Here is a 26,512-nt window from a genome sequence, read left to right as displayed (position 1 = left end):
TATATATATGGATCTGTCATAGAGTTGTCACTTGTTTAGACGTACATATATATATATGTATGGACCATTCTTAAATTTAAGACAATTGACTTAAACCATAGAATATGGTATAATTTGGTTCAATAGTATTGCTTAAAATGTAAAACAGCTGTTAGTTTTGAATTAAACAAAGAATCATGTCAATCAATAGACTTTCCAATAGAAAATTGTGGCCTAACTGTTATCCCAATGTGGGTATGTTTGGTGTAAACTTTATGAGTTTCCTATGTTGCTTGCAAAATGGAGCATTTTTTATGTTAAATGCTGTATCATATTCTAACAATATTTAAAGTTTTGTAAAGATACATTGATGTAGGTCGATATGAGACAAACATTTCAAAATTGTGATTTTCTATTTTTCTTCACAATTAGCAGTTTAAAGTGATGCTCATCGGACAAACCAGCATAACTCAGGTAACAACTGTATGCTTTTTTCCTACTATGGTTGCTTAGATCTTTTTCACTGGTTCCAAATTAAAAAACAAAAAAATAAAAACCATTTATAATATTCAAATCTCTGTACAGAAAGAGAATTAGTAAGTTGGAATAGGTATTTTGTATATTTAACGCTGATAGCTATTTATTAACAACTTTTCGCAATTTCTTTTTGGACTTTTGGAAATTGTGTCAGAATGCATACAACCTACATGTATATAGCTATGTGCAGCACCAAATCGAAATTAATCCAATGTCATATAAGGTTACACTGTTAAATTTCCAATTAAAATAATTTTTGTCTTCCATTATCAATCAAAATATTCTAATTGATCCTTTCCAATTAACCACATAAAATATTTATAAACAACATGTTACATGTAGGAAATACCCCTTTTCAAAAAAGAAAATACAGGGGAGATAACTAAGAGCATGACCCTTTCATGATAAACAAATGCAAAAGTTCTACTGCACTTTAAACTTTAATATTTCTTTCTGAAAGTTCAATCTATCATTTCTTCTCTCTTTTCTTTTATCCATTTTTCTTTCTTTCAAATTTAACAATCCTTTTTAAAGCATGAAAACACTGGTCAATTGCAATACCCACAACTAAATTCTATGTTTTTATCTTTAACCGATTCGTATTGACAACCAACACATACCGTGTGATACCATTCATCACAGAGGTCACATTGCACCTGAAATATATAATACAATTTTATTAAAGATTTCATAAACAATTATCACCAGTCCAGTAGTCAGTACTTTTGTGTTGACATGAATTATCATTGATATGGTCATAATTATAAATTAACTGTTTTATAAAACTATGAATGTTTCGAAATACTTAGGATTTTTACCCCAGTAATAGATTACCTTAGCTTTATTTGGCAAAAAAATTGGAATTTTGGGTCCTTGATGCTTTTCAATTTTGTACTTTAATCAGCCTTTTTAACTTTTTTTTATTCAAGCGCCACTAATGAGTCTTTTGTAGATGAAAAGATTTGTCAGTGTGTACATTAAACTGACAGTGAAAAAGAGTTCAGAAGTGTCTCATCTATTTTTCTTAGATTTAGCAAAAAAATATGTTCAAACTAACTAACAGTGTTTCCATTTTTTATTTTCTGATTCAATTATGTCAGATAAGAGTTCAAATGAAAATAATTTTAAGTTTTGCATCCCTTTCATCATTAGTTTATGGTAAGTATTTAAGTGAAGCATTTTGTAAGATTAATAATGAAAAACAAGTCCTTAAATAAGAATAAGTTTCCATGGGGCGCTAATTTTTGTTCTGTGGAAAATCTGTGCAAGTTTTGTTGAATACTATGACACCTTTTCCAGGAGTGGCGGAATAATAAAGAGTGACTCAATGCTGAATCAAGACTAAAGAAGTGATTTCTGTGTGTCCTTATAGCTGGGCGCTGTCAGGTGACATGAAAGTATCACTTTTGAGCAAAAGAAAAATTTGAATAAATGATGGTCTGGGTGGGGTTTACAGAATAGAGAATAATAGGCAAAACATGCAGAATAAATGGCTTAAGAAATAAAGAATTGAGAGTAATGGGCAATATAAATTAAGAACAGAGAAAAATGGTCTAAATCAAAATGAAGTGCCCTATTGAGACCCTCGTGCATTGTATTCCACCAAATAAGGAAGGGAATACTCAATAGATATTCTTTTTTTTTTTTATCACAAAAAATCTTAAGTTCCAGTTGGAATCTACTTAATCCATTGAGAATTTTTTAAATGTGTTAAATTTCTCAAGATTATACCAGACTCCTTAATAAGAGAAATTGCTTATTTCGTATACTGGAAGAATCTAAAATTAAAACTGCATTTTAATTTTGATATTTTGCTTTCATTTTTTTTTAAAAGATTTTGAGTACTAATTGGATTCAACCTAATCCATTGAAAATTTTTTAAATATATTTAATTTCTGAAGCTTATACCAGAACCATTATAGAGAAATAGCTTATTTCCAATACTGGAAGAATGTAATATTAAATCTGCATTTTAATTTTGATGTTTTGCTTTCATTTTGTAGATTCTTTTATCATTTATTTTTCTTGATTCTGTAAATTCAAAAACCAATTCATTTTTTTTACCTACCCATTTTACTCTTTTATTTTTTGGTCGTTTACATTTCTCTGCAGCACATTTTTCTTCTTCGTACCATTCAACACCATCTTCTAATTCAGAATAACCTTCTGCACCTGAAGGTTGTCTACCTCTTCTTTTCTTCTGGACTATGAAACAGAAGAACAGATTATCAAAGTTTTCTTCTGCACCATGAAACAGAAGAACATAGTATTTGAAGTTTTCTTCTGCACTTTGAAACAGAAGAACAGATAATCTTAAATTTCCTTCAGCACTATGAAACAGAAGAACAGATTGAAGTTTTCTTCTGCACTATGAAACAGAAGAACAGATTGAAGTTTTCTTCTGCACTATGAAACAGAAGAAAAGATTATTTAAAGTTTTCTTCTGCACAATAAAACAGAAGAACAGGTTATTTGAAGTTTTCTTCGCACTACGAAACAGAAGAACAGATTATTTGAAGCGTTCTCCTGCACTATGGAACAGATTATGCTAAGTTTTATGTATTAAATCATACTTGATATATAGTACAAACCAGATTGTTACTATAGGATAAGCTCATTTTATCTTGTGTATACTTTTATAAATATTTTCAAATCAGGTGTCTCCCATTGCTCTACATAAGGATAAAGAATTCATTGGTAGCTCTCCGATTCATTTTGAGCTGTCTTAAATCAGGAAGGGCTGCTCTACAGTTACTGCAACACACAAATGCTAAAACCTAAGTGGTTCATGTATAATTAATAACAAACAAGGATACCTTGGAATCTTAATAATGCAGCTAATATAACATACTTTGGATTTGTTTATTTTCATGGCTTTGATTTACATTTGATTACGTCTGTCGTGATTTTGCATAGTCTGCAGTCAAGCGAATAAAAAATTAGTACTTTGTTGAACATTTCAATTTATGGTTCAGCTTTACCCACGTAATACATGAAAATTTGTATCCCACGAATAATAACAAATCCACGGTATGTCAACAGACACTTTTTTAACCCTACAAGATCATATGAATGTGTTTCTTAACTTTGCTGGTTGCCTGTCGATTTTCATTTCAAAAATCTGAAAAACAAATTTTTTTTTGCTGTGGCCTTTCTATATTTCTTTTTTTTACCTTTACAATGTAAAATAGTAAAAGATCCATTAAAAGAGACAGTAGAGTTGATTCAGAGTGTGATTGCTGATAAATTGGAGTGATTCCATTGTGATTTTAATATTTTCAGACCGGTTTGCTTGAACAGATTGTTTTTTAGAAATACACTTTACGATTTCAGGTTCAAAAGTCAAGCAAATAGAAAATTAGTACTTTGTTGAACATTTCAATTTATGGTTCAGCTTTACCCACGTAATACATGAAAATTTGTATCCCACGAATAATAACAAATCCACGGTATGTCAAGAGACTTTTTTAACCCTACAAGATCATATGAATGTGTTTCTTAACTTTGCTGGTTGCCTGTCGATTTTCATTTCAAAAATCTGAAAAACAATTTTTTTTTTGCTGTGGCCTTTCTATATTTCTTTTTTTTACCTTTACAATGTAAAATAGTAAAAGATCCATTTAAAGAGACAGTAGAGTTGATTCAGAGTGTGATTGCTGATAAATTGGAGTGATTCAACTGTGATTTTAATATTTTCAGATCGGTTTGCTTGAACAGATTTTTATTAAGAAATACACTTTACAATTTCAGGTTCAAAATTTACATAAACATTTGAAATTGGGGTCTGCCATTGTCTGTGTTAGAGAATCATAGATCAATGTCTGGCTATTTTAGCAAAATGTCTGGAATCATGCTGATTGTTACCTTGTGAACGAGTATAAAAAAAATATAGCATGTCAGTGTAATACAAAGCGTATATTCATATTTCATTAACATGTTATTGTTCTCAAATATATTTACAGCTGGATGTTAGCAGCCATCAATCAATCTTTATTACATATTCTATAAATCTTAATTAAAAATTCCTTTGTGATTACAGATTTGATTCATTGTAAAGAATTATACAATCTGTTATAATGAATCAAATTTTATTTTTGATAAATCCTAAATAAGTTTTCCACTATAGAGTAATCATTTATTTCATGTGTGAACATTAGTTCTTCTAAAAAAATTATACCTTTATCCGCTGATTTAGGAGGTGGTGGTGGTGGTGGTGAGGGTGAGGCTGGTGGTCTAGGTGGTGGTGGCGGTGAGGCTGCTGTCTTTTTCCGGGGTGGCGGTGAGATTGCTGTCTTTTTCCTTTTCTTTGCAGGTTTTTCATCTTCCTCAGTAATGTCAAGTTCAATTTTTGGTTGAATATTCTTTGCTTTTCGACCCCGTCCCCTTCCTGGACCAGATCCTAGACTTGGTCCTGGGCCTTTACTTTTACTACCTGGTGGTCTTCCTTTTGCTGCCTTTTTACCTTTCTCTACAAGCAAATATATATATTTTATTAATATGAAAAAAATTGCTGATATCAAACATAATTTACTAACAATGTGTTTATGGAACAGTAAATAATTATTTGAAAACACAAAATCAGGAAAATAAAACAAAATGCAATAAAATTACTTCATAATCTTCATTCTAAAGAAAATGCCTAAAAAATCTGCATTTCTATTTTACTGTCTATGGTAGAATATCGTAATCATTGCCCAATCAAAATCAACCTATCAATATTTCTGTAGCAAAATTAAATAAAGCTGACAGTGAGAATCATAATGATCATAAGGTGAAGTAAACATTTTTTTCTGTTTGGTGTCACATTATGAGGTACAATACATATGTGAGCACAATTCCATCTTCTTTTCCTTGATTGTGACATCTTTGAAAGAGACTTTTTTACAGAATTTGTACTTGCACAAACAACATGACAGGTGCCACTTCTGGGGCAGAAATTTCTTACATTTCTCAAGCACCTGAGTTCACCCGAGTTTCTAATGGAGTTCATGTTGCTCAGTCTTTAGTTTTCTATGGAGTGGTTTGTGGTCTTTTCGTTGTATTTTCTTTTTATAACATGACATTATCAATTTTTCTTTGGCTTATGAGTTTTAAATGTCCCGTTGGTATCTTCCTCTGCCTTTTTTTTTAACCCTTAGTGGTAATTATTTCTAAAACTAATACAACCAAAGTGCTTGTGAACACTGAAGAGTAAAGACTGCAGTAGAAACTAAAACATAAACATTGGATTGTATTAATGGCATACGATACGATACAGTTACAGGGGAGGTTGTGACATTGCTAACGTAAAATGTTATTTTTGCGACGTCAAACTGTGACATATCGGGAAAAGATGCATTTTTCGACTGTTTTTTATGGTTTAAGGTAGCACTACAGTCAGAATTTTCTGACTCCAACCAACAGTCTTTAAAGATTAATTTCTCCAAAACTACTCAATGGATTTTAAAAATCTTTAACTCATTTTAAAGCTGAAATATAACTCTTTCTTAATCTATAGATAAATTTATTTTTGGTATGATTAATCTCAAAAGATAGCTCATTAATTGCCAAAAAAGTGGTCTTCCAACTTGGATGAAAATGGCACATTCAGGTCAAATGGTAGTAAAAATTTGTTTTCATCCCTTTAATCAACCATTCACAATCTACAAAACCGTGTCTCAGATTTTTGATATATGCCTCCAGTAATAAGATATATTATTTTTACTGCTGGATGCCAAACCTCATTTCACCTTTCATCTTTGGAGACCTATAAATTCATTTAGAAACAAATTATCCAAAAACTGGGACACGGTATTGTAGAAAATACTCCCTTCAATCACATATATCAAAGTCAAGCCAAAGGGGGTACCCATAAAGTTTCTATTTTCATTTTTTCCTTACAATTCTCATGAAAAATTGTTCTGAGAAATGACCTTAAAACTGAATTTCCTCTTAAGAACCCCTATAAATGCCACATAAATACAAAAATTCCACTGGGAACACCCCAGGAGTGTTCTGACACCATTATACTTTATCAATAGAACCACACACATTGTGTCTTTGATGCTCTAATGCTGTAAAATTTGCATTTTGTGTGCACTGTATAACACTAACTTGGCATTTGGCGGGAGTTTGACGTCACAGATTTGACCAACATTTGTGATGTAGTAATTAAATAAAGACAAAGCTCCGCCTCTGTCCAGACAGTCTAAGATAAGAGAACAACAGGATTGGCCAGCTGCATCATAATTAATATTTAACATCATTATTCTCACTATAAAGAATAATTTTCATTTGAATTTTAAAAAGAAATATGATATGACCATGATGACTGAAATTAGCTAAAATATTAAAATTAAAATACATGTCCATAAAAAGATCAAGGCCATCCCCTTCTTGAAAATAGACTGTCCAACATGATTTATGAGTTTCATGGAATTCAAAAATTTCACATAAACTTAAAATTAGTTAAAATGCCTAAAATTATTTTTAAATGTAGAAGACCAAAGACGAGAAATTTATACAGGCAGTCAGAGGCTTTCAAAAATACTTTCACACTCTTTTCCATAGTTTTTTTTCATTTTGGTAGATTTTTTCCCTTTAAATTTTTTCCTATTCATATCTTTTTCTTTTTCTCTGTTCTAAACTTCCATGTTTTATAAATTAGTTTTGTTGCAATGCAATGAGATATTTATCTTGTGGTCAGGGATTAACAGCTGGACAATGGTATCAACAGATGATTGACATATTAGCCCCTCCCAAATGCCTATATATTTAGATTAATTACATGTGCTTTTATTTACATACGTTCATTATCAATTTACTCCCTGTTGTGATATGATAATGACTTTGGGATTTTTACAAACTGTGCAGAATAATACTTACTTCAAAATTATGTGATAAAAAAAATATCTTCAAAAAATCATTGTTAGACTGTAGTGCTACCTTAAACTGATTTAACTTGAAAACAAGTACATGGACCCCTCTTTTTTAAAATGGCATTAGGTTTGATTATGTATGAAGATTAATTGTACCAATTTTAATGAAAAAGTCGATGAATTTTTTTTTAAATTTGATAAATATACCGCAAAAAATGACGTTTTTTTCCTAAAATCCTGAAAATTTGTTAAAAATGAATTATTTCCAAAGAATTGTTGTACATATTAAGAGCATATTTATGTAAAGAAGATTTCATAATGTTTTTACAAAAATCTGCTTGTGTATATCTGTTGAAATTAAAAAGCTAGGTGTGCCTATTCAAAGGATAGAAATGTTCAAAAAACCGAAATTTTGAGTAAATGTCTAAAAGTTTGACCCCTTTTATCTCTTAAAGTAGCACATGGAGGTATTTTTTTTAGTACATATTTGAATTGCTTATGTGAAAAATAGCTTGTTTGCAAATTTTCGTACAAAAATCATCGTGGGAACAAAACTGTATTGTGTGCCCTTAAGTATTGGAAACCAATACCTATGAACTGAAGATATCTTCCTTTTTCTATAACTGAGGTTGATTCAACAACAACTATGAACAAAGAAAGATAACTCAAATTTGAAATATTACTTTAACAATTTCAAGCTTTTAATTCCATAACATCTAATTGAAAGCAAGATATTTCAAAGTTTTTTGTATTTTTTCTTTCTGAACATCAACATGACAATATTTATTACTTGTAACATTATTGTTTTTGAGAGTAACACAAATCACACTTACTTTTGTTAGAATCACTGTCACTATCATCCGAAAAATTAAATGGATCCCTGTCCATGCTGTCACGCCTGTCATTGTGACTCTCATCATGATGACGACTATGATCACTGTGGTTAGACATGCTACTGACACTTCCAGGAGAAGGTAACTCCACTTCAGGACTGTTTTGTATAAAATATAAAATGATATTTAAAAGGAATGTTGTGACAATTTTATCTTGACTCTGGTTACTGTAAAGTGCATTATTTTCACAGAGATTAAATTTTATGATTTTTTAAGCCAAACCTGTTTGTGAGATTTCATTTCATGATTTTTCTGAATCCTGATTCTGATCTTTTAAAAAGGTAAAATTTACAGGAGGGGAAATTTTCAAGATTATATGAAAGTTAAGGAAAATATACCCCTTGCTAAAATTTCATACTTTGCAGTAATCTTTGGGCATGTTGGGATTTCTGTGGAATCATTATTATTCGTGGGATATCAATATTTCGTGGGTATAGGCAAACAACGAAGTTAAATGTTCAACAAAGCACTAATTTTCAATAGGCTTGCATGCAGACTTTGGCAAAAACATGATACTGGTATATCATGAACATGCATGAAATATTTGCCACTGGACGTTTAGTAACTTTTAATCATCAGTTGTTTTATTATGTTAATTCCTAATAAAAAAAAGAGACTAGCAACACATAGAGTTGCCTTCATTTTGACTATTACAAGTAACAAAAATAGTTTTGTGAACACTTAAATGCCAATTTTAAACTGGTTGTAAATTGATTGGCCCCTAATTATCTTTTGTTTTTATAACACTCATGACACTTAATCTGTTATATTTTATTCAACCTATGCCAACATTTTTTCATACAATTTTATGACTAAATTTCAAAATGTTGGCATAGGTTGAATGAACCAATCAAATATCTACGAAAATGTTATTTTTCCTCACTCAACCAAAATGACTGAATCCATAGCAGATTGATATAGAATAGGAAGGGTTTGTTGTCAACAAATTTTCACAATAGAAAAATGAAATACTCTGATACTGTGGATTCACTATTATACCAGGAATTCAAATGTTCAACAAAGTCCAAATTTCTCATAGGCTTGTATGCAAACTTTGGTAAAACATGTAAAATACCGAAATACAGTATCCATGAAAATACATTTTTCTTCAATCCACAAAAATTGGTACCCATGAAAAATAAAGGAATTCACAGTAAGTCATATGGACTGTATGTTCTTCATGTCTGAATATGTATGAAATACTTGTCACTGGACATTAATCAAACAGCACTAAATCAATTCAATTTAATGAAACTATATTATAGTCAAGGAGATTCAGTTAAAATCACTCTTGCTATTTCCATGGATGACTGTCTTTACTTTAGAATTAATACCAACATTACAAATGGTGGTTCATTTAGAAATAGTCTGCCTTCCTTTGGGAAATTACCCTTAAATAAAATAACCCTTAAATACAGTTAGTTGTATGTGTACCATGTATATAATTTATCACTGTAAGAGTTATATTTTGAATCAAGTTTAAAATATAAATACTGTTAACATCCATCATAATCAGTCAAGGGTATAACTCTATTGGGTTATTAGAGAAAAATAACATACATTTGTTATTGTACGTGGACTAAGAAATCTAAAAACTGTGATGACATATGTATGTTACATGTTTCATATGGGGCAATATACATCCTTTGTTTTGTTAAAATGTACACAAGGCCATACTTTGACCTATAATGGTTTACTTTTACAAGAGTTGTCTCATTGGCACTCCTACCACATCTTCTTATATCTAAGTTCTATTGATATTATTAATGTCATTATGTATACTAAACTATAGAAAAATATAACAGTTCATAGTTTGCCAGTCATGCGTAGTTCACCTTTGTTATTACAGAAACAAGAATGTGTCCATAGTACACGGATGCTCCACTCGCACTATCAATTTCTATGTTCAGTGGACCGTGAAATTGGGGTCAAAAGTATAATTTGGCATTATTTGATCATATCAATTTCATAGGGAACGTGTACTAAGTTTCAAGTTGATTGGACTTCAACTTCATCAAAAACTACCTTGACCAAAAACTTTAACCTGAAGCGGGACAGACGGATGGACCCACAGACTGAAAAACATAATGCCCCTAGGTGAGGCATAAAAATATGCCTGTAATAACTAAAGGATGTTATTACAGCTTCTCTACATCACTTCAAAGCCTTTGCTCAGACATACATCATGCTTAAACACAAAGTATTTTAATCTATTGTAAGAAATAATGATCAGAGCATGTAATTATGAGGTTCTGCGCAAGCTTCCAAGTAATGCCAAAGTGTCTCATATAATAAGTTACATGCCTTTAATAGCTAAGCCTTGTCATTACAGCTAAGTTTATCCCTTAAAAGCCTTGTTTCATTGATTTACCATTGTTGATGAAAAATGTATTAATTTAATAGGAAAATTAGTTATCAAGGCTATGTATTAAGTTTCTGCACAAAGAATTCCCAAGTGCCCACTAAAAATTAAAATATTTATGATTTATTTCACAAATAACAAACATATGTTAATACAGATTAAGAAAATTTAAGGAACAAAGAGTAGACAACTCATGAAAGTATCTGTAATAACACAATATGATATTTTCTCTAATAACCCTATAGAGTTATACCCCTTGACTGATAATAGAAATCATATTAACTTTTTTCTTTGTTCATACTAAGCAAATAATCATTGTGCAGTATTTTTTTCCCTTGTTAAAGTGCTACACGCTATGTGTACATGGTGTATAAACAGACGAATAATTCTTGCATTGTTTGTGTCTACATTTTGTTATTTGTGACAAATTTTCTAACATGTTGGAGGGTACTGTGTTTTAATGATGTTTTGTGTCCAACACACATACAATTTCCTTTACCTGTTTACATTAACAAACAAATGTAACCTCTGTGGGCATAAACATACCTGCTATCTCTTTCAATTGGTCTCGTGGGAGAAATCAATACTTTTTTCTTTGTTGGTGGACTCCTGGATTTAGGAGCTCGAGCTTGTACGGGTGTAGTAGACTTCTTTCTCCCTCTTTTTCCTTTAGTTTTCACAGGGACAGTTTTTGCTTCCATGGCAAAATATTCATCTTCAGAATCTTCTGCATAATTGAAAACTTTTGATTCCCGTCCTTTTTTCTTTATTTCAAAAATATCTGGCTTCTCGTCTACTGGTTCCTCGAATTCCTCTTCTTCACTCATAACTAAGGTGGATGACTCTCTCGGTGCATTCTGTGGAATTAGTGGTGACATGCTGTGCTCAGAGTATTTTGCGTCCGGTGATGACAAATCATGATCAAATGATCTATGGTCAGGTGACATGGAATTATGTGATGAGTCATGGGATTTGATTTCTAATTTTTCTGAGTCTTTTGAATGTTTACTTAAATATGAATTAATATCACTTTGTCTTTTTAGCTTTGATGGGGATTTCGGTGATTTCGGTGATTTCGGAGATTTCTTGTGATCTGATTCTGGAGAACTGAGTATTTTGCCATCTCGTACTTCAGAGGTTGAATCTGCCTCTGCGAATCTGGCTGGTACTTTCTCAAACTACAAAGAATAAGTTTAAATCCTAATTTAAAAAGAGAGAATCTGATATTTCCTTCTATAAATCATTTCAGACATGTTAGGTGGATAGAAATTCATTTCTCTTTTTGAAATAGCGCTTTTCAATTAGGACATGACAGAGTTGAGTACAAATTCATATATCCGTTTATTTGGCAATCGCCAATGGCAGTCAGCAGGATTTAAGAACATTTGTTGTTCGACCTGTTAGTCAAATGCGTTTTGTTAAAATATACTTTTTCACTTTTTTGGTCTTTGGAAAATGTTGTTTGTGCTGTATTTAGACCCCTCTAACAAGAAATTTGTTTTGCATGCACACGTGTAAAAATTGCGGTTTTTATCCAACGCAATCATAGGTTTGAACGTTGTTTTCAATTTAGACTTGTATATATGTACATCTATATCCCATTGCATCTGTAAACAATGAAATTACTATTTGCAGCATGATTTTATTATCAATCAAATTTTTGTTCCGTCAAGATTTCAGTTATTCATCTTTTAACTATTTTAATAGCTTTTTATACATGTACATGTATATTCTTAATGATATTTTTGCAAATAACATGTGTGAAATATCAAGTTTTAATATCCTCATACAGAAGTATGTCACTGGATTTTTTATTTTCAGTGGTACCAATTTTCATTGATTGAGGAATGAATACATGATTTTTTAAAATATCTATTTTGACAGAGACTATACAGGGAAATGTTTTGGACTTAACAGTGCTTAACCTATAATGTCTGGACATTAATAGTGCATAACACAAAATGTTCAACAGTAGTTGTCGTTTGTTGATGTGGTTCATAAGTGTTTCTCGTTTCTTGTTTTTTATATAGATTAGACCATTGGTTTTCCTGTTTGAATGGTTTTACACTAGTAATTTTTGGGGCCCTTTATAGCTTGCTGTTCGGATTGAGCCAAGGCTCCGTGTTGAAGACCGTACTTTGACCTATAATGGTTTACTTTTATAAATTGTGACTTGGATGGAGAGTTGTCTCATTGGCACTCATACCACATCTTCTTATATCTATAAACATGTTTTAGGGGAGGCATGAACATTTACAAATGTAGCGAAGGTAGCTTTATAGGCAGTCAGGAAACACAACTACATTTTTTTTGGCTATATCAGTATTGCTGCAGATCAGAGAAAGAATACATAAATGTTGACCTTTGTAAAATCAATCAAATTATTATCTACTGACCTTTAACATGTTTTAACACAATTTTATAGAAAAAAAAGTTTTTAATCATATCAAGGTGTGAGACTCTCCTAATAATAATATGTTATGACATCAGGGTTTCAAAAACCATCATTAATCTGTTAATTAATTTTCAAGTCTGACACTTATAATTCCAATTATATAATATGAATAAGAAAAATAATAAAAGGTGTAAACAATCTTTTGGCTAGCCTGTAAATTCATTTATTTTTGTGGGTACCAATTTTCTTAGATGAAGGAAACATTGTATTTTCATGGATATACTAGATTATGTGGTTGGGGTAAAGTCTGCATACAAGCCGATAGATAATTTGTACTTTGTTGGATATTCAAATTCACAGTTAACCTCTACCCACGAAAATTGGTATTTAACGAATAATAATGAATTCACAGTAACAGAAACACTTTTTCTTGTTAAATAAAAGAAGAATGTGTCCGAGGACACAAATACCCCCACTCAAGCTTGCTTTTCAAATAAAAATGGGACGGACAGAAAGACGGAAGGACAGATGGTCAAGGGTAACACTTAATGCCCCCTTCGCCTTGAAGTGGCGGCATAAAAATGTGTCAAAGACAATAATGACCTAGATGCACAAATTGTTTCTTAAACAATAGTGAATTTTCTCATTGCTAGAAGTTGGCAACTATACTTATAAGAGGGTTGAGTTATACTTGAGTATGTACACACATTGTTCTCTCAACTCCTCAAAGAAATTGACAGCTCTTTGTTTCATTCTTTTGTCATGTTTTTATTTTTAGGAATCATTCTTTTCTTTTAGCAAATACATTGTATGTTTTTCTTTTTTGTCAATTTTATCATTTGTTCTTCCTATTTGCCCACCCCCCTTTTAACCCTTTAATATTGCTGCCTTCTCTAGAATTATCATAAGTGTCCCATACATTTTTAATGCTGCTATTTTTTCAAAATGTTCTCGGTACCATAAATTTTAATTTTAACTATGCTTCATAATAATTGTTAATGAAAAACTTACCACAAACTCAAATTCTGAGTTTGGTTGATTTGCTCTCTGACCTGGTTCTAACTTAAAACCATTGGTGTGCCCAAACGTTATTTTATCTCCTTCTTGTAACAGAATAAACTGGTTCATCTGAAATAAAATTATAAATTTGGAGAGTTCAGAGAAAATTGTTGTTTCAATTTGGAAGTTGAAAAAGTCATATCACAATGTATCACTTAACATGTGACATTCTTCTAGTATCGGACTAGTAATGACTTGTATTTCACACATGTGAATAAAGTGAATTGAATTATTTTAATAAGTTTTGTCTTAAATAAAAGAAGAATGTGTCTGAGGACACGTATGCTCCTCCTCAAGCTTTGAAAATGAGACGAACGGAAGGACTGAAAACGGAAAGACAGAAAGAATGACGGTCAAGGGTTAATCTTAATACTCCCGTTGCCTACGATAGGGGCATAAAAACTTGACCACACTCTTCTATTTTGCCCTCCCCTTAATTTTGATGAAAACCCACCTTAAGATGACAACACCCATAATTTGATGTTTTCAGGGACTATTTACCACCCAACCTTGAACATAGGATTGGTCAGGAGTCAGGAAACAGACAAATTTTTTTCAGCTCTAAGAGATAGTGAACATAAGAGATAGTTACCTTAATATCATTGATAAATGTACCATTAAGTCCTTTGTTGTGAAGTACAAACACATACTGCCCATCTTCACTTTTCTTGGCATGGATTTCAGCATGAGAACGAGAAATGAAGTTCTTCAGTTTTGCAGAATCTAAATAATAATCATTATCTGTGCTGCGACCAAATCGTGTGATCCCCATCTTTAACCTGTAGATGGAATTTAAAAACAAAAGTAATTCTGGATAAGTGCAATAAAAGAGAAGTGAATGATACCAAAGGGATATTCAAACTCACAAATCAAAACAAACTGACAATGTCATGGCAAAAAACGACACAAGGAAAAGACAAACATCAGTACACAAAACACAACATAGAAAACTAAAAAATGACCAACACGAACCCAACCAAAAACAAGGGGTGATCTCAAGTGGCCCTGAAGGGTAACCACTAGTAGCACCAGTCGTTTTGCTCATTTAAGTACAAACACAGTGATAAGTCTGATTGACTCAGATAAGCTGAGATCACCTCAAACATTATAAAATTAGGAGATGTATGATTGTTAATAAGAAAACTATCCTAATAGATTAAAGCAACTATAGGTCACCAACAATAGGCAAAATCAATTTTTAAATCTTTAACAAATGTGAAATTTAGGAAATAAAAAAATACATAAACCATTGTAAACTGATAAAATGTCTATATATATATCCATGAACATCATTAATTGTACATGTACATGAAGTTTATACATGTTCAAACTGTGTGTACTTTGTCATTTTTATAAATATACTTTATCTGGTTTTCTTTTCTTCTAAAATAATGTCTTATATATTGTAATGCACAAATGTACATCATGTACTATGATCCTTGTATGCCTCTTAGATGGAAATAAATATCTTCTTAAAAACAATGTAAAAAGTTTAATGAGTTCTTTCATGTTCAGTCACTTATTTATTCCAGGGAGTTTTTTGCGGGTTAAAAATACCCTGTATAAATGATGTATGTCCATATTCTGTATTCTTACACAATTATGCATCATAACCAAAGCTGAATCAGTATCGATTTCAGATTTGGGATGGTCATGGCATCTTAGACGCTGCTTTACTGGGGAAACAATTAGTGATATTTCAGAGAAATGAAAACCTGAACACGATGAAATAATTTTATGTCCATAATCATTTGATAATGGCAGTTTAGAAATTTTTTCAGCAATTATCAAATTCAAACAAGTAGTTTTCTCTTCCGGACAAGTAAAATATCATGGTCACTTGCAAAATTTAGAAAATTCTAATGGAACTTATAACTATATGATAACAAGAAATGCAAAAAGATAAAAGAAACATCACTGGTAGTGCATGTAATATTTATGAAAATTCAAGGATTTATGAGAAAAAAATAGGAGAAAGTTTGACCAAAAATACAGAAAGGTCCTCCTTTTTTCTTTGAACTTGAAGGTCCAATTTTAATTGAAAATTCAATTTGTAAAAACAGAAAATGCTAACCGTTCCAAAGCACTCATCATATCTTACTAAATCAACCTCATATTTTTTCTTAATTTCTCCAATAAATTCAGTCAAAAAAAAGGCTTCCCCTTTTTCCCAACACTATACACTGTTTTTAATTGTTCTCGTTTCATTTGCTGCTTAAGAACACACTAGCTTAACATTGTGTCAGATAACAGCTCGACTTTGTTGTAAACTTGGGGTCAGTTTCTTTTAACCACTGTTTTTGGCAAGATAGATGCTGGGAGGTAGTTTCATGATTTTTTAAGGGGCAAGTTTACAGTTTTTATCCAACAAACCAGGGCACTTTTCCATTAACTGTGTGTGGAATAAACTAGTTGCCTCATTAAAATTCAAGCCAAACAATTAACCCTCCATTTGGGCAAAAATTATGTTCTCAATTTTCCCTGTCATATTTTTGGTCTTTAGTCAGATCCTTGTCTTTCCAGCTGTGTTTCATCAATCACCCCTGCTGTATCACCCATTTCATCAGGTTTTCTTTTGGAAGAGGTCGCCACAAAACCATAAAAACTCATACTGTTTAATAGTTTTGTTTGAATAATATATTCTCGATATTCCCGATATTTTGTACAACGACTGGTCATGTGACTGCACATCAAATCAAATGTGACGAATTTAATCAAACACATAAGTTTCCTTTTTGTAAAGTTACATACAGTCATGATAGTCGTCTCTCATTATCTCGAAGTCAGTCGGACCAGAAATATTTCGAGATACCAGTAGTTTGACTCAAACCACAACCAAGCTCATTAATGTATGATTACTGTTAATTGATATACAGTCGAACCTCGTTGTGTCGAACTCGGTTGTGTCGAAAACTCGAATGAGTCGAAGTAATTTCTCGGTCCCAGTAAAATTCCCGTTTGATCAATGCATAATTACCTCTGATGAGTCGAACTCGGTTGATTCGAATACTCAGTTAAGTCGAGTAAATTTTATAGTCCCGTCGATGTAAAATTCATGTAAATTGACCCTGATGACTTGAAGTTCGAAAGTAAGAATTTTCAAAAGATGCAGACCTAATGATAAGAATTCAAATCGGATGTATTTCTTATGTAACCTACCAATAATCATTTTCAAAAGAGATTAAAGCTGAGTAAACATACTTGTTTGTATAACAGTTAAAATGACATGTTTATGGTGACCGGTAATTAACACCTTTGTTTGATCGTTCAAGCGGAATGTTAGTGTGTTGAACATTTTTCACATCAGATAAAAACAAAATGAATTTAAATGACCCAAGCTGAGATTAAATGAATCGTTAATTGCAATAAATAAAAGGATTAGAACAATTATGATAAATTCATGATAATTTAATGTAAAGCAGACGACCTCTGGCTCATCAGAGACCTTCATAACTTATTCGTTCCGCGAGTGATTTCATGATTTATAGTGACTGACCTTTGTAAATATTTGTGTAGACTATTGATTTTATTTGTGCATGATTTGTATCTGTACTTGTGTGTTTAATTATTATGAAGGACCAAAAATGGAGATTGAATACACAATCACAAAGTGTTATATCGAAAAAAGGCACACTGTTCATTGTATCTAGTTTACACAAATCATACCGTATTTCATGCATTCCAAATTTATGACGAAACACTCGACCTCGAATGAGTCGAACCTCGGATGTGTCGAATACTTTGGTCCAGTCCCTTCGACTTCGACACAACGAGGTTCGACTGTATATATTATATTTTTTATAATTTTTCGTAATCTATAACAATGTATTACTAAAAAATTTTTATTTATTATGTAATCAACCAAAATATTAGGTAAACACTCTGGGAAAAGCATGTCATAAATCAAAACAGATGTCAATGTCTGGAACTTTAATGACAGGTGTGTTGTCAGATAAACTGGTCATCCATTTAAATACCTGAGGTCATGTTTTGACATGTGTGTATAACTTCGACACAACAAATGCAATTTATATGCTTTTTTTAACCTTGTGACTAACTTCGGTTCGACACAACCAATATTTCAACTCATCAGGAGTCGAAAATACATATATTTGTATGGAACAAAGTTTGGGAACACTGGAAAATTTCAACTCATCCAAAATTTCCAGTCAACTGAGTTCGAGACAAGGATTGTTAACATGGTTAACTGTAATTTAAGATTATTTTTATACTAGATTTTTTGTTAAAAATGCTTTTGTAATTTTTTTAACCTGGCGAGAAGGTCACGGTGCTTTGACCACTGCTAATTTGAACCCCTGATGATGATCAAAAGACCTTATGACTACTTTGAAATCTGCAACACTCGACCATTGATTCTACGACACTTGAACTGTTGACTTCATCCAACTTTCACTTTTGGATTGTTGTGTCAGACTTTTTCTTTTATGACAGGAAATTTTTTCGGGTACCTCTGTGATTGCCAGTGAATTATGGCGGACACATAGCAATAGATTAGTGGTGGACAAACTTGAAGTTGGTGTATGATTTTGCCACTTATTTGTGGCCAATAAGCAAGTCATATTCATGACAAATTTAAGGAATTTAGGACATAAAACATAACACTTAAGTCAGCACATTTTTCTGTACTGTACATCTGTACATCTGACTGAAACTCACTTCATTACATCTTTGATATTGGGATATGACGCAGCAGCCCCTGTCCTTCTCAGCTGATAAACATAGTCTTCATCCGAACCCATTTGTAGTTGAAAATGAGCTTTCCTTTACCAGATGAAGGTTAAGATCGATACACATTTGGCATTTGCGTTAGCACTGATGTCCTCACGCGCCAAAACAATAAGCGCTACATGATTTATATTTTGTTCATAATCATTTCATATTCATTTCCAAAGACAGAATGTGTTCCCGCAATGTTTCGGACTTCAAAATTACCACTATGACAGGTAAAACGTGAGAAAATTCTTATCAAAACTTATCAAATTTCGATAAAAATTACACCATCATAATAATGTTTTGCTGTGATCTAATTTTAGGGCGATTCTAAAAACCAAATCTTGGCTAAATTCCGGATTAATTTCCGTATTTCCTTTTTATCATTCTCTTACAGTTTGAGCAGCCTGAACTTTATCGAATACAATTTTCGCTCGTTGCATTATAACTGAAAATCGAAAAAAAAATCAAAAAAAAATCACGCATTTTAAAGATGTACACCTCTGAGGAGCCAAAAATTTCTAGAATTAAACTTTTTTCTTAACCTGATTTTTGGGTTTAAAAGACTGTAAAAAAATAATTGGTGAAGAAAAAAATCATATGGTGGTGCACTTCCTTTTTTGCTACAGCCATTTGAAAGTACCCAATTTTGATGATTTTCCCATTTTTCATCAATTTTCACCTATTTTTGGCCTATTATCATGAAAAAAAAATCACAGTTTCACAATTAAACTTTTTTTCATACTTTCACAAAAGATGAAGTGGTCCAATATGAATAAATTTAACTTAAAAAAAAACTATGGGTAGGTGTTAATATAAGAAAGTTTTATAAAATTTTGTTGCTTTTTCATGTCAAATTTTGTAATTATTGGATTTTTCTCATTTTTTAGAACAAAAATCATATCATTTCAACTTCTTTGTTATAAATGATTGAAAAAATACATATATCTAAGACGTTTAAAAAGAAAAAAATTGATATGGGATGTACATGTATCTGGTAAAATCATTTCTTGTACCCCTCACCCATTTTCTCAACATTTTGGCTAATGAGACTGACTTGATTGGTAATAAAATTTGAAAATTACTCAAAAACGACTTATTGTAAATACACAATTTTTTCACAAAGTTAAGTTTGATTATAATATTTTTTAAATTCATTGATATTTTCCACTTGTATCACATGTTTTGGAAATAATTCCAGAACGAGATTTCAACGAGACTGAAACGTCAGATCTGAAGAATACATCCTTAAATAATATCTCTTTTATTTTTCTGAAATATTACTAAATGAATTCCTTCTGTTCACGCCAAAATAGGTAAATATTTATATAGAAAATATCCAGAATCTGCGAAAAAAAAGTTTTTTTAAAATTTGTTTTACAATCGTCTAATATCTAATTATGAAATGCGAATACTTTTCTTAAACATTAAGACGTAGCGTTGATGCAGTAAATTTTCGTTTGGTTGATATAACTTGAATAATCATAGGGTAACCGACTTTTGCAGTCTGATTAAAATCATACCTCTCACTTGCTATCGTTTATTTATATGTACCACACGACATATCAGAAAACGGGAGCGCTGAGAGGTTTGATTTTAATCAGACTGCATTTTTTGGGTGTATTAACCAATCTGTTACCTATAGTTCGTCAGTGATCAAACGTTAAAAATCGACGTTTTATGGTATTTTTTTTCACCTTGAACACCACATTAAATGATGTGTACGCAAAAAATAAGTCGGAAATCCTATAATCATTTTACATAATCAAAATGGAAATTTATGTATCAACAATCAACGAAAAAATCTGTGCATTTCAAAAGTGACAATAAAAATTTTCTTTAGTCTAATAGTCTACTCTAGGAGTAAGAATATCTGTTATTCAATAATATTTTTTGGCCCAAATACATAATTACCGTCCCTCCCTCTTTGTCAGAAGATGGTCTTTCAATGGTGTAATCATATCCCCTGTTATATTTTTCCGCACTATTCAGGGAGAATTCATTTATTTGTCCATTCCCCGTATAAAACATAACCGAATGCTGCTCGTCGCAGATTTGTTATTTCTTTCATGACTGACCCGTTAACCCGATGAGTACCACTTGTGGAAACGGCTTACCGTTCCGGAGTACCTGACTCGGGTCATCCCGATTTTGGAGGTATTCGTGTTGCTTAATCTTTAAATTTTTTTGTAGCGTTATGTGTAAAGTATAGTTCTTTTTGTTTCGCCATGATGTTGTCTTGTCTGTCCTTCTAAGACGTGTTTTTATTGTCGCCTGGTAAATATATATTTTATTGTCGCCTGGTAAATGTATATTTTATTGTTGCCTGGTAAATGTATATTTATTGTTGCCTGGTAAATATTCATTTATTGTCGCCTTGTAACTGTATATTTTATTGTCGCCCGTCTGGTAAATGTATATTTTATTGTCGCCTGGTAAATGTTTATAGTTATTTTTTTGTAGCCGGCACTTTTATTTTGTTATTTCACCATGATCCGTGTAAAATGGTTGGTTCATGTCTGTCATGTTTGTTTTTCGTTAATTGTCTTGTTATTAATTAGGCTGTTAGTTTTCTCAGTTGAATAGTTTCATATTTTTCATGTCGGGGCCTTTTATAGCCGACTACACGGTATGGGTTTTCTCATTGTTGAAGGCCTATATTCATTGTTTTTACATCCACTTTATTTGAACTTTGGTGGATAGTTGTCTCATTGGCAATCATACCTCATCTCCTTATTTGTATAGTCATTTCCACGTTCAATTTATTATAATGTTGGTTCATTTCGAATTTCTTTAAACTCATAGTGAAAATCTGATAAATTCAAGTTGATCGTTACTTGATCGTTACTTCATCTATTTGAATGATCATACAAATGGCATTTTTTAACTTTTACCAATCATTTGTCTCCAAATCGTAACAATGTAATATATTTATTATAATACTGCACAAAGTGAGGCAAGTGTGCATGACCGTTGGTATATCGAGTGATCTAGGGCGCTGGTCAGTGCCCAGGAGTGATGACACGTTGTCACAAAGGCATTGGTTTCAAATCCCGTTGAGGGAAGACTAAATTTGCAAATTTATTATTGTTGTGTTCGACTCAGGCGAAGTATAATATGTCATTTGTGATATAAGCCCTGTATTACCGTGGGTTATCCAATGTAGAAATCGACGTGAGTCGTAACATTGTAACATAATATTTAAACATAAAGTTATATAAGGAAGTTCTAAAATATAATTGTGTAAACCATAAGTTATTTATAAAGGGATTTGCCTTTTCTATTAATGTATAGGATTACATATTTTAGGATTAAATTTCATGTGCCCATATAACTTGTTTTAATAAGATACAAGAAATCTGTTTGACATTCGGCTATAAAATCTTGAACATGTTTGAAAATTTTCAAACAAGTTAATTAATAATTATGTATCTCACATCATTTTCGGTACCAATTGAGATTATTGAATAATGGTTTTCTACGGATAGTATATTTCAGACAAACAAAAATAGAAATCATGGATAAACATCCTCAATGTTTGTCCCACACTGACATGGAAGGTCCGTCATAATGTTAGCTATGAATAGCAGGGGCGGATCCAGGATTTTAGGTTAGGGGTGGGGGCGCAAACTTCAATTTTTTTGAGGTAAAATTATCGAAATATTCTTTATCAATCTGATGACAACCCATGCTTTGCAAATATTAGGGGGGGGCGCACGCCCGCCACGCCCCACTTGAATCCGCCCCTGGAAAGAAAAGCTTAACAGAATGACGATAGAGCGTAACAATTGTACTGTATAGGTCCCAAACATAAACTTGTACATGTTTCTTATTAATTAAATATTGCATTTGTAAACACGTTCGAATTTTTGGATCACTTGCATTCCATTCTCGAATTGTGGAAGTGATAAAAAGATGGTGTAGTTATATCAATACAAAATAAGGCAATAATTAATATCTTGGCCATATTCGAAAGGGATAGTCAGGGAGGGACAATATTGCATTGGTATTCAGGTGCATGTTTTATTTTATATTGGATAAAACATCTATATTTTCTTCTCCTTCTTCTTTCATGAATAAAAAGTTTCCATTTTAGTGAAAATTAGTAGACCTGTTACAATTCAGACATATTCGTAATCGAAATCCGTCAGATATTCTGCAGCCAAACCATGGAATACGTTGCAAAACCATTTTAGAACTAAATCAATTTAAAAGTCTAAAAACTCATGGAATGTCAACTCATACCATTGTAATGCATGTGAATAATATTATTTTTTATGTTTTATATTAAAGCTTTGAAACATGGTAGTGCGGGTTATTATGCTTTCACTCTTATTTGTGTTTTCTTATGATTTGCTTAGTGTTTTTATAATTGTGCTTTCTTTGCTTTAGTGAGTGTCGTATGTTGTATGTTGCTGCTTTAATGCTTTTCTATAGCGCTACTTAAAGCTTTTAGATTAGTGATCATCCATGCATTCATATAATGTGTATTATGGGGTTGATCTTATTTAAAACTTAGATCGGATTATATTTCTATAACTATTTATGACAATTATGTTTTATGTCCCCTATGCTTTAATATCAGTACTGTGAATATACGTATATTGTGTATATGTTTGTATTTGTCGGTAATCAAAGCTCACAGAGATTATGTTATTGTTTTGTGACATGTCGACTGCGAATGAAGCTTTTGATCTGATTTTGATTTGACCACATCTGAGTTCTCCTTAATTTTATGACTTCCTTACTTATACGTAAGAATGTCAGGTGTTGTCGTTTTTTTAAAGGAATATCAGGTTTTTTATTCGAAGAAACTGGATACCAATTCCTTGTTTCCAGAGCATTTTGATATTTTTAATGTAATTGTTTTCTCTTTTGTTTAGGGAACAGTCATTATTTATCAGCTGGGGGGTTTGGAAAATTTTCACCAAAAATATGATGATAAAATTACCCCCCCCCCCCCCCCCCCCCGCCGAGGTTTGTAAAATCCTAAAAATCAACCCCCAAAGGAATCCATTTTAAAATTTTGACGCCCCCCCCCCCCCCCATTCCTTAACGTAGGAAAACATCTATACAAATGACATTTATTTTACATTTAAAATAACATTTGTACATGTAATACAATATAAAAGCAAAACATGCATTGTTTGTCAATTTCAAAAACATTTTCAAAGTAACCTTTAATCAGTCCTCACCACTCTAGACTACTACATCATTCTCTCTTTCACAGTTTTCACTCTCCATTTGCTCTACACTGGCTCCCTAATCAATACTCTATATAAAAATGAGGAGATGTGGTATGATTGCCAATGAGACAACTAGAAGTTGATATAAGCAATTATCTGCAACGGTACGGCCTTCAACAATGAAAAAAATCCATACCGTAAGGTTAGCTACAAAAGGCCCTGACATGAAAAATATGAAAGAGTAAGGCGAAAGATACCAAAAGGACTTTCAAACTCATAAGTCGAAAATAAACTGACAACGCCATGGCAAAAAAAAAAAAGAAAAGAAAAATTAAGACCAACAGTCAAACAAGAGTACATAAAACCAGAGACACATAATACAATTTTATATGTCTCTGATAAAACTGATAAAACATAACATAGAAAACTAAAGACTGAGCAACATGAACCAATTCAATCGAAAAAACTAAATGCCTACTTTATTACAAAACAGTTTACGAAAAACACTTTCATGCTGTTTCATATAATTCCCAATAACATCATTCTTCCACAGGATTATCCAAGTTTTCCAAAATCATGAAATCAAACATTTTAATATGTATGATCTGAGACTATTATACTAACAAGAGGGACGAAAGATACCAGAGGAACAGTCAAACTCATAGATCGAAAACAAACTGACAACGCCATGGCCTAAAAAAAAAAGACAAACAGACAAATAATAGTACAGATGACACAACATAGAAAACTAAATACTAGGCTACACGAACCCCACCAAAAACTGGGGGTGATCTCAGGTGCTCCGGAAGGGTAAGCAGATCCTGCTCCACATGTGGCACCCGTCGGGTTGCTTATGTTATTACAAATCCGGTAAATAGTCTAATTCGGTAGTTCACATACGTGAAAAGGGAAGGGTATTGTAGTTACGACATAAGGAACATATCCGATATCATCTGTGAAACGGTTATTCCATAACGGTCAACCAACTCGTGATGGCGTCCGTAAATTTACGAAGGGATGATTTCAACTTCACCATTTGGAACTCTTGGTTTAATAGCTTCCTTGTGAGCAGCAATCCTCTATCAAGGAAATCATGATAGGAAATACAAGCCCGGGAATATCGTATCAATATGGGAGATATATACTCCGTATGCAGGCGCTGCTGGAATGTTGCTACATAGAAATGGAAAGTTCACAATTGGGAAGCTGAAATCATCTCTTTTGTCGTAAAGTTTTGTTTTCAACCGACCCTCATTGTCAATTTCTAGATGTAAGTCAAGATATGAGGCCGACTTAACTGTATCTGTAGTATCCTTTATCCGTCTAGTTCGATGGGATAGATTCGTTCAACATAGTCACCAAATTTTGCATTATTTAGTGAGAGAACATCGTCTATATAGCGGAACGTAAAGTTAAAGGATATTGCTAACTTCTTATCTTTCTTCCTTAGAAGTTCCTGTATGAAGTCAGCCTCATAATAATAAAGAAACAAGTCGGCAAGAAGAGGGGCACAATTGGTTCCCATTGGAATTCCGACAGTCTGTTGAAATGTTTGACTATATTAACAATATATAGTATAATAGTCCCAGGTAAGATTCAAGATTCTTCTCGAAAAAAAACAAAATAAATACAACTTTTGCCATTTATTTTGTGATATTTAACCAACATCAATATTGTTAGTACTAAAGGGACACTTTCTTTGCCAAGTTCATACAATTCATTCATGAGGAGAAGACAAAAGGTCTTGATTTTCAATGGAAGGACACAGCTGTTTGTTCAAATTATTACACTTTGTAACCAGAATTTCCAATTTCCTTTTTTGATAACAGCTAGCCTACAGTTAAGGCTATTCTTTTTATTGTATTTATCTAGCAATCTTTATAATTGATGCAAAATTTTCTTCACTTTATCGATCCTTTCATATATTATCAAATATTTATGAAATCTCATGGCAAAAAAACTATTATCAACATCAAACAGACATGTAAATTTTCCTCTACCCACATCAAGTATTTGTATAGTCTTACCATGGAAGTATTATATTGTCAATATAGTACTTCCATGGTCTTACTATACAAATCCTTGACCACAGTTTTTTACATACACGAAGAGTGTAATATGATAGGCAAAGAGGTCAAGCTGTGATGGCCAGATATTAAGCCGTTTACATTGTCTACTAGCTCTATTGGTGATATGGAGGCATTTATTTTATAAGCAAAATTTAATCATCTCAACATTACACTATCACTGAAACAGAAAATGCGCTGCTTACATTTGCTGTAATCAATAATTCTGATCTGGGTTTTCACCCCCTCCCCCCAGTTTAAGTATGAAAAAAATTCAACTCCCCTAAAATTCCTCAACCCTCCCAGCTAGTAAATAATGACTGTTCCCTAATACATCATGTTATACGTAATTGTGATAACGTAAAATCTAACCGTTATTCTTTTAGTTTGAACTTAATCTTTCTTTTATCTTATTATTTTTTCGAAACTCCTCGGATTTTTTTATTG

General features: G+C 32.1%; 1 protein-coding gene across 1 annotated transcript; it reads right to left on the bottom strand.

Annotated features, from left to right (window-relative positions):
- Positions 1-529: 529 nt before the first annotated feature.
- On the bottom strand, positions 530-19,125 carry LOC127720291 (uncharacterized protein C01G6.5-like). Its single transcript, XM_052226805.1, has 8 exons — positions 18,760-19,125; positions 14,675-14,861; positions 14,035-14,151; positions 11,175-11,806; positions 8,207-8,364; positions 4,694-4,984; positions 2,585-2,721; positions 530-1,172 (listed from the first exon to the last, which is right to left on the bottom strand). Exons 1-8 carry the CDS (start codon positions 18,840-18,842, stop codon positions 1,065-1,067), a joined length of 1,713 nt encoding a protein of 570 aa, XP_052082765.1. The 5' UTR covers positions 18,843-19,125; the 3' UTR covers positions 530-1,064.
- Positions 19,126-26,512: the final 7,387 nt, after the last annotated feature.

Source organism: Mytilus californianus, unplaced genomic scaffold, assembly GCF_021869535.1.
Source record: "Mytilus californianus isolate M0D057914Y unplaced genomic scaffold, xbMytCali1.0.p SCAF_11, whole genome shotgun sequence".
Taxonomy (NCBI): domain Eukaryota; kingdom Metazoa; phylum Mollusca; class Bivalvia; order Mytilida; family Mytilidae; genus Mytilus; species Mytilus californianus.
This window is presented reverse-complemented; position numbering and strand designations above follow the sequence as displayed.

Bases quoted from the DNA above. Each gene is read 5' to 3' on its own strand.
- LOC127720291 (XM_052226805.1), bottom strand. From the start codon at position 18,842: ATGGGTTCGGATGAAGACTATGTTTATCAGCTGAGAAGGACAGGGGCT. The intron at 8,365-11,174 runs GTATGTTTATGC...TATACAAAACAG, and splicing joins CCAATTGAAAGAGATAGCAG to TCCTGAAGTGGAGTTACCTT. The intron at 4,985-8,206 runs GTAAGTGTGATT...ATTTGCTTGTAG, and splicing joins TGACAGTGATTCTAACAAAA to AGAAAGGTAAAAAGGCAGCA.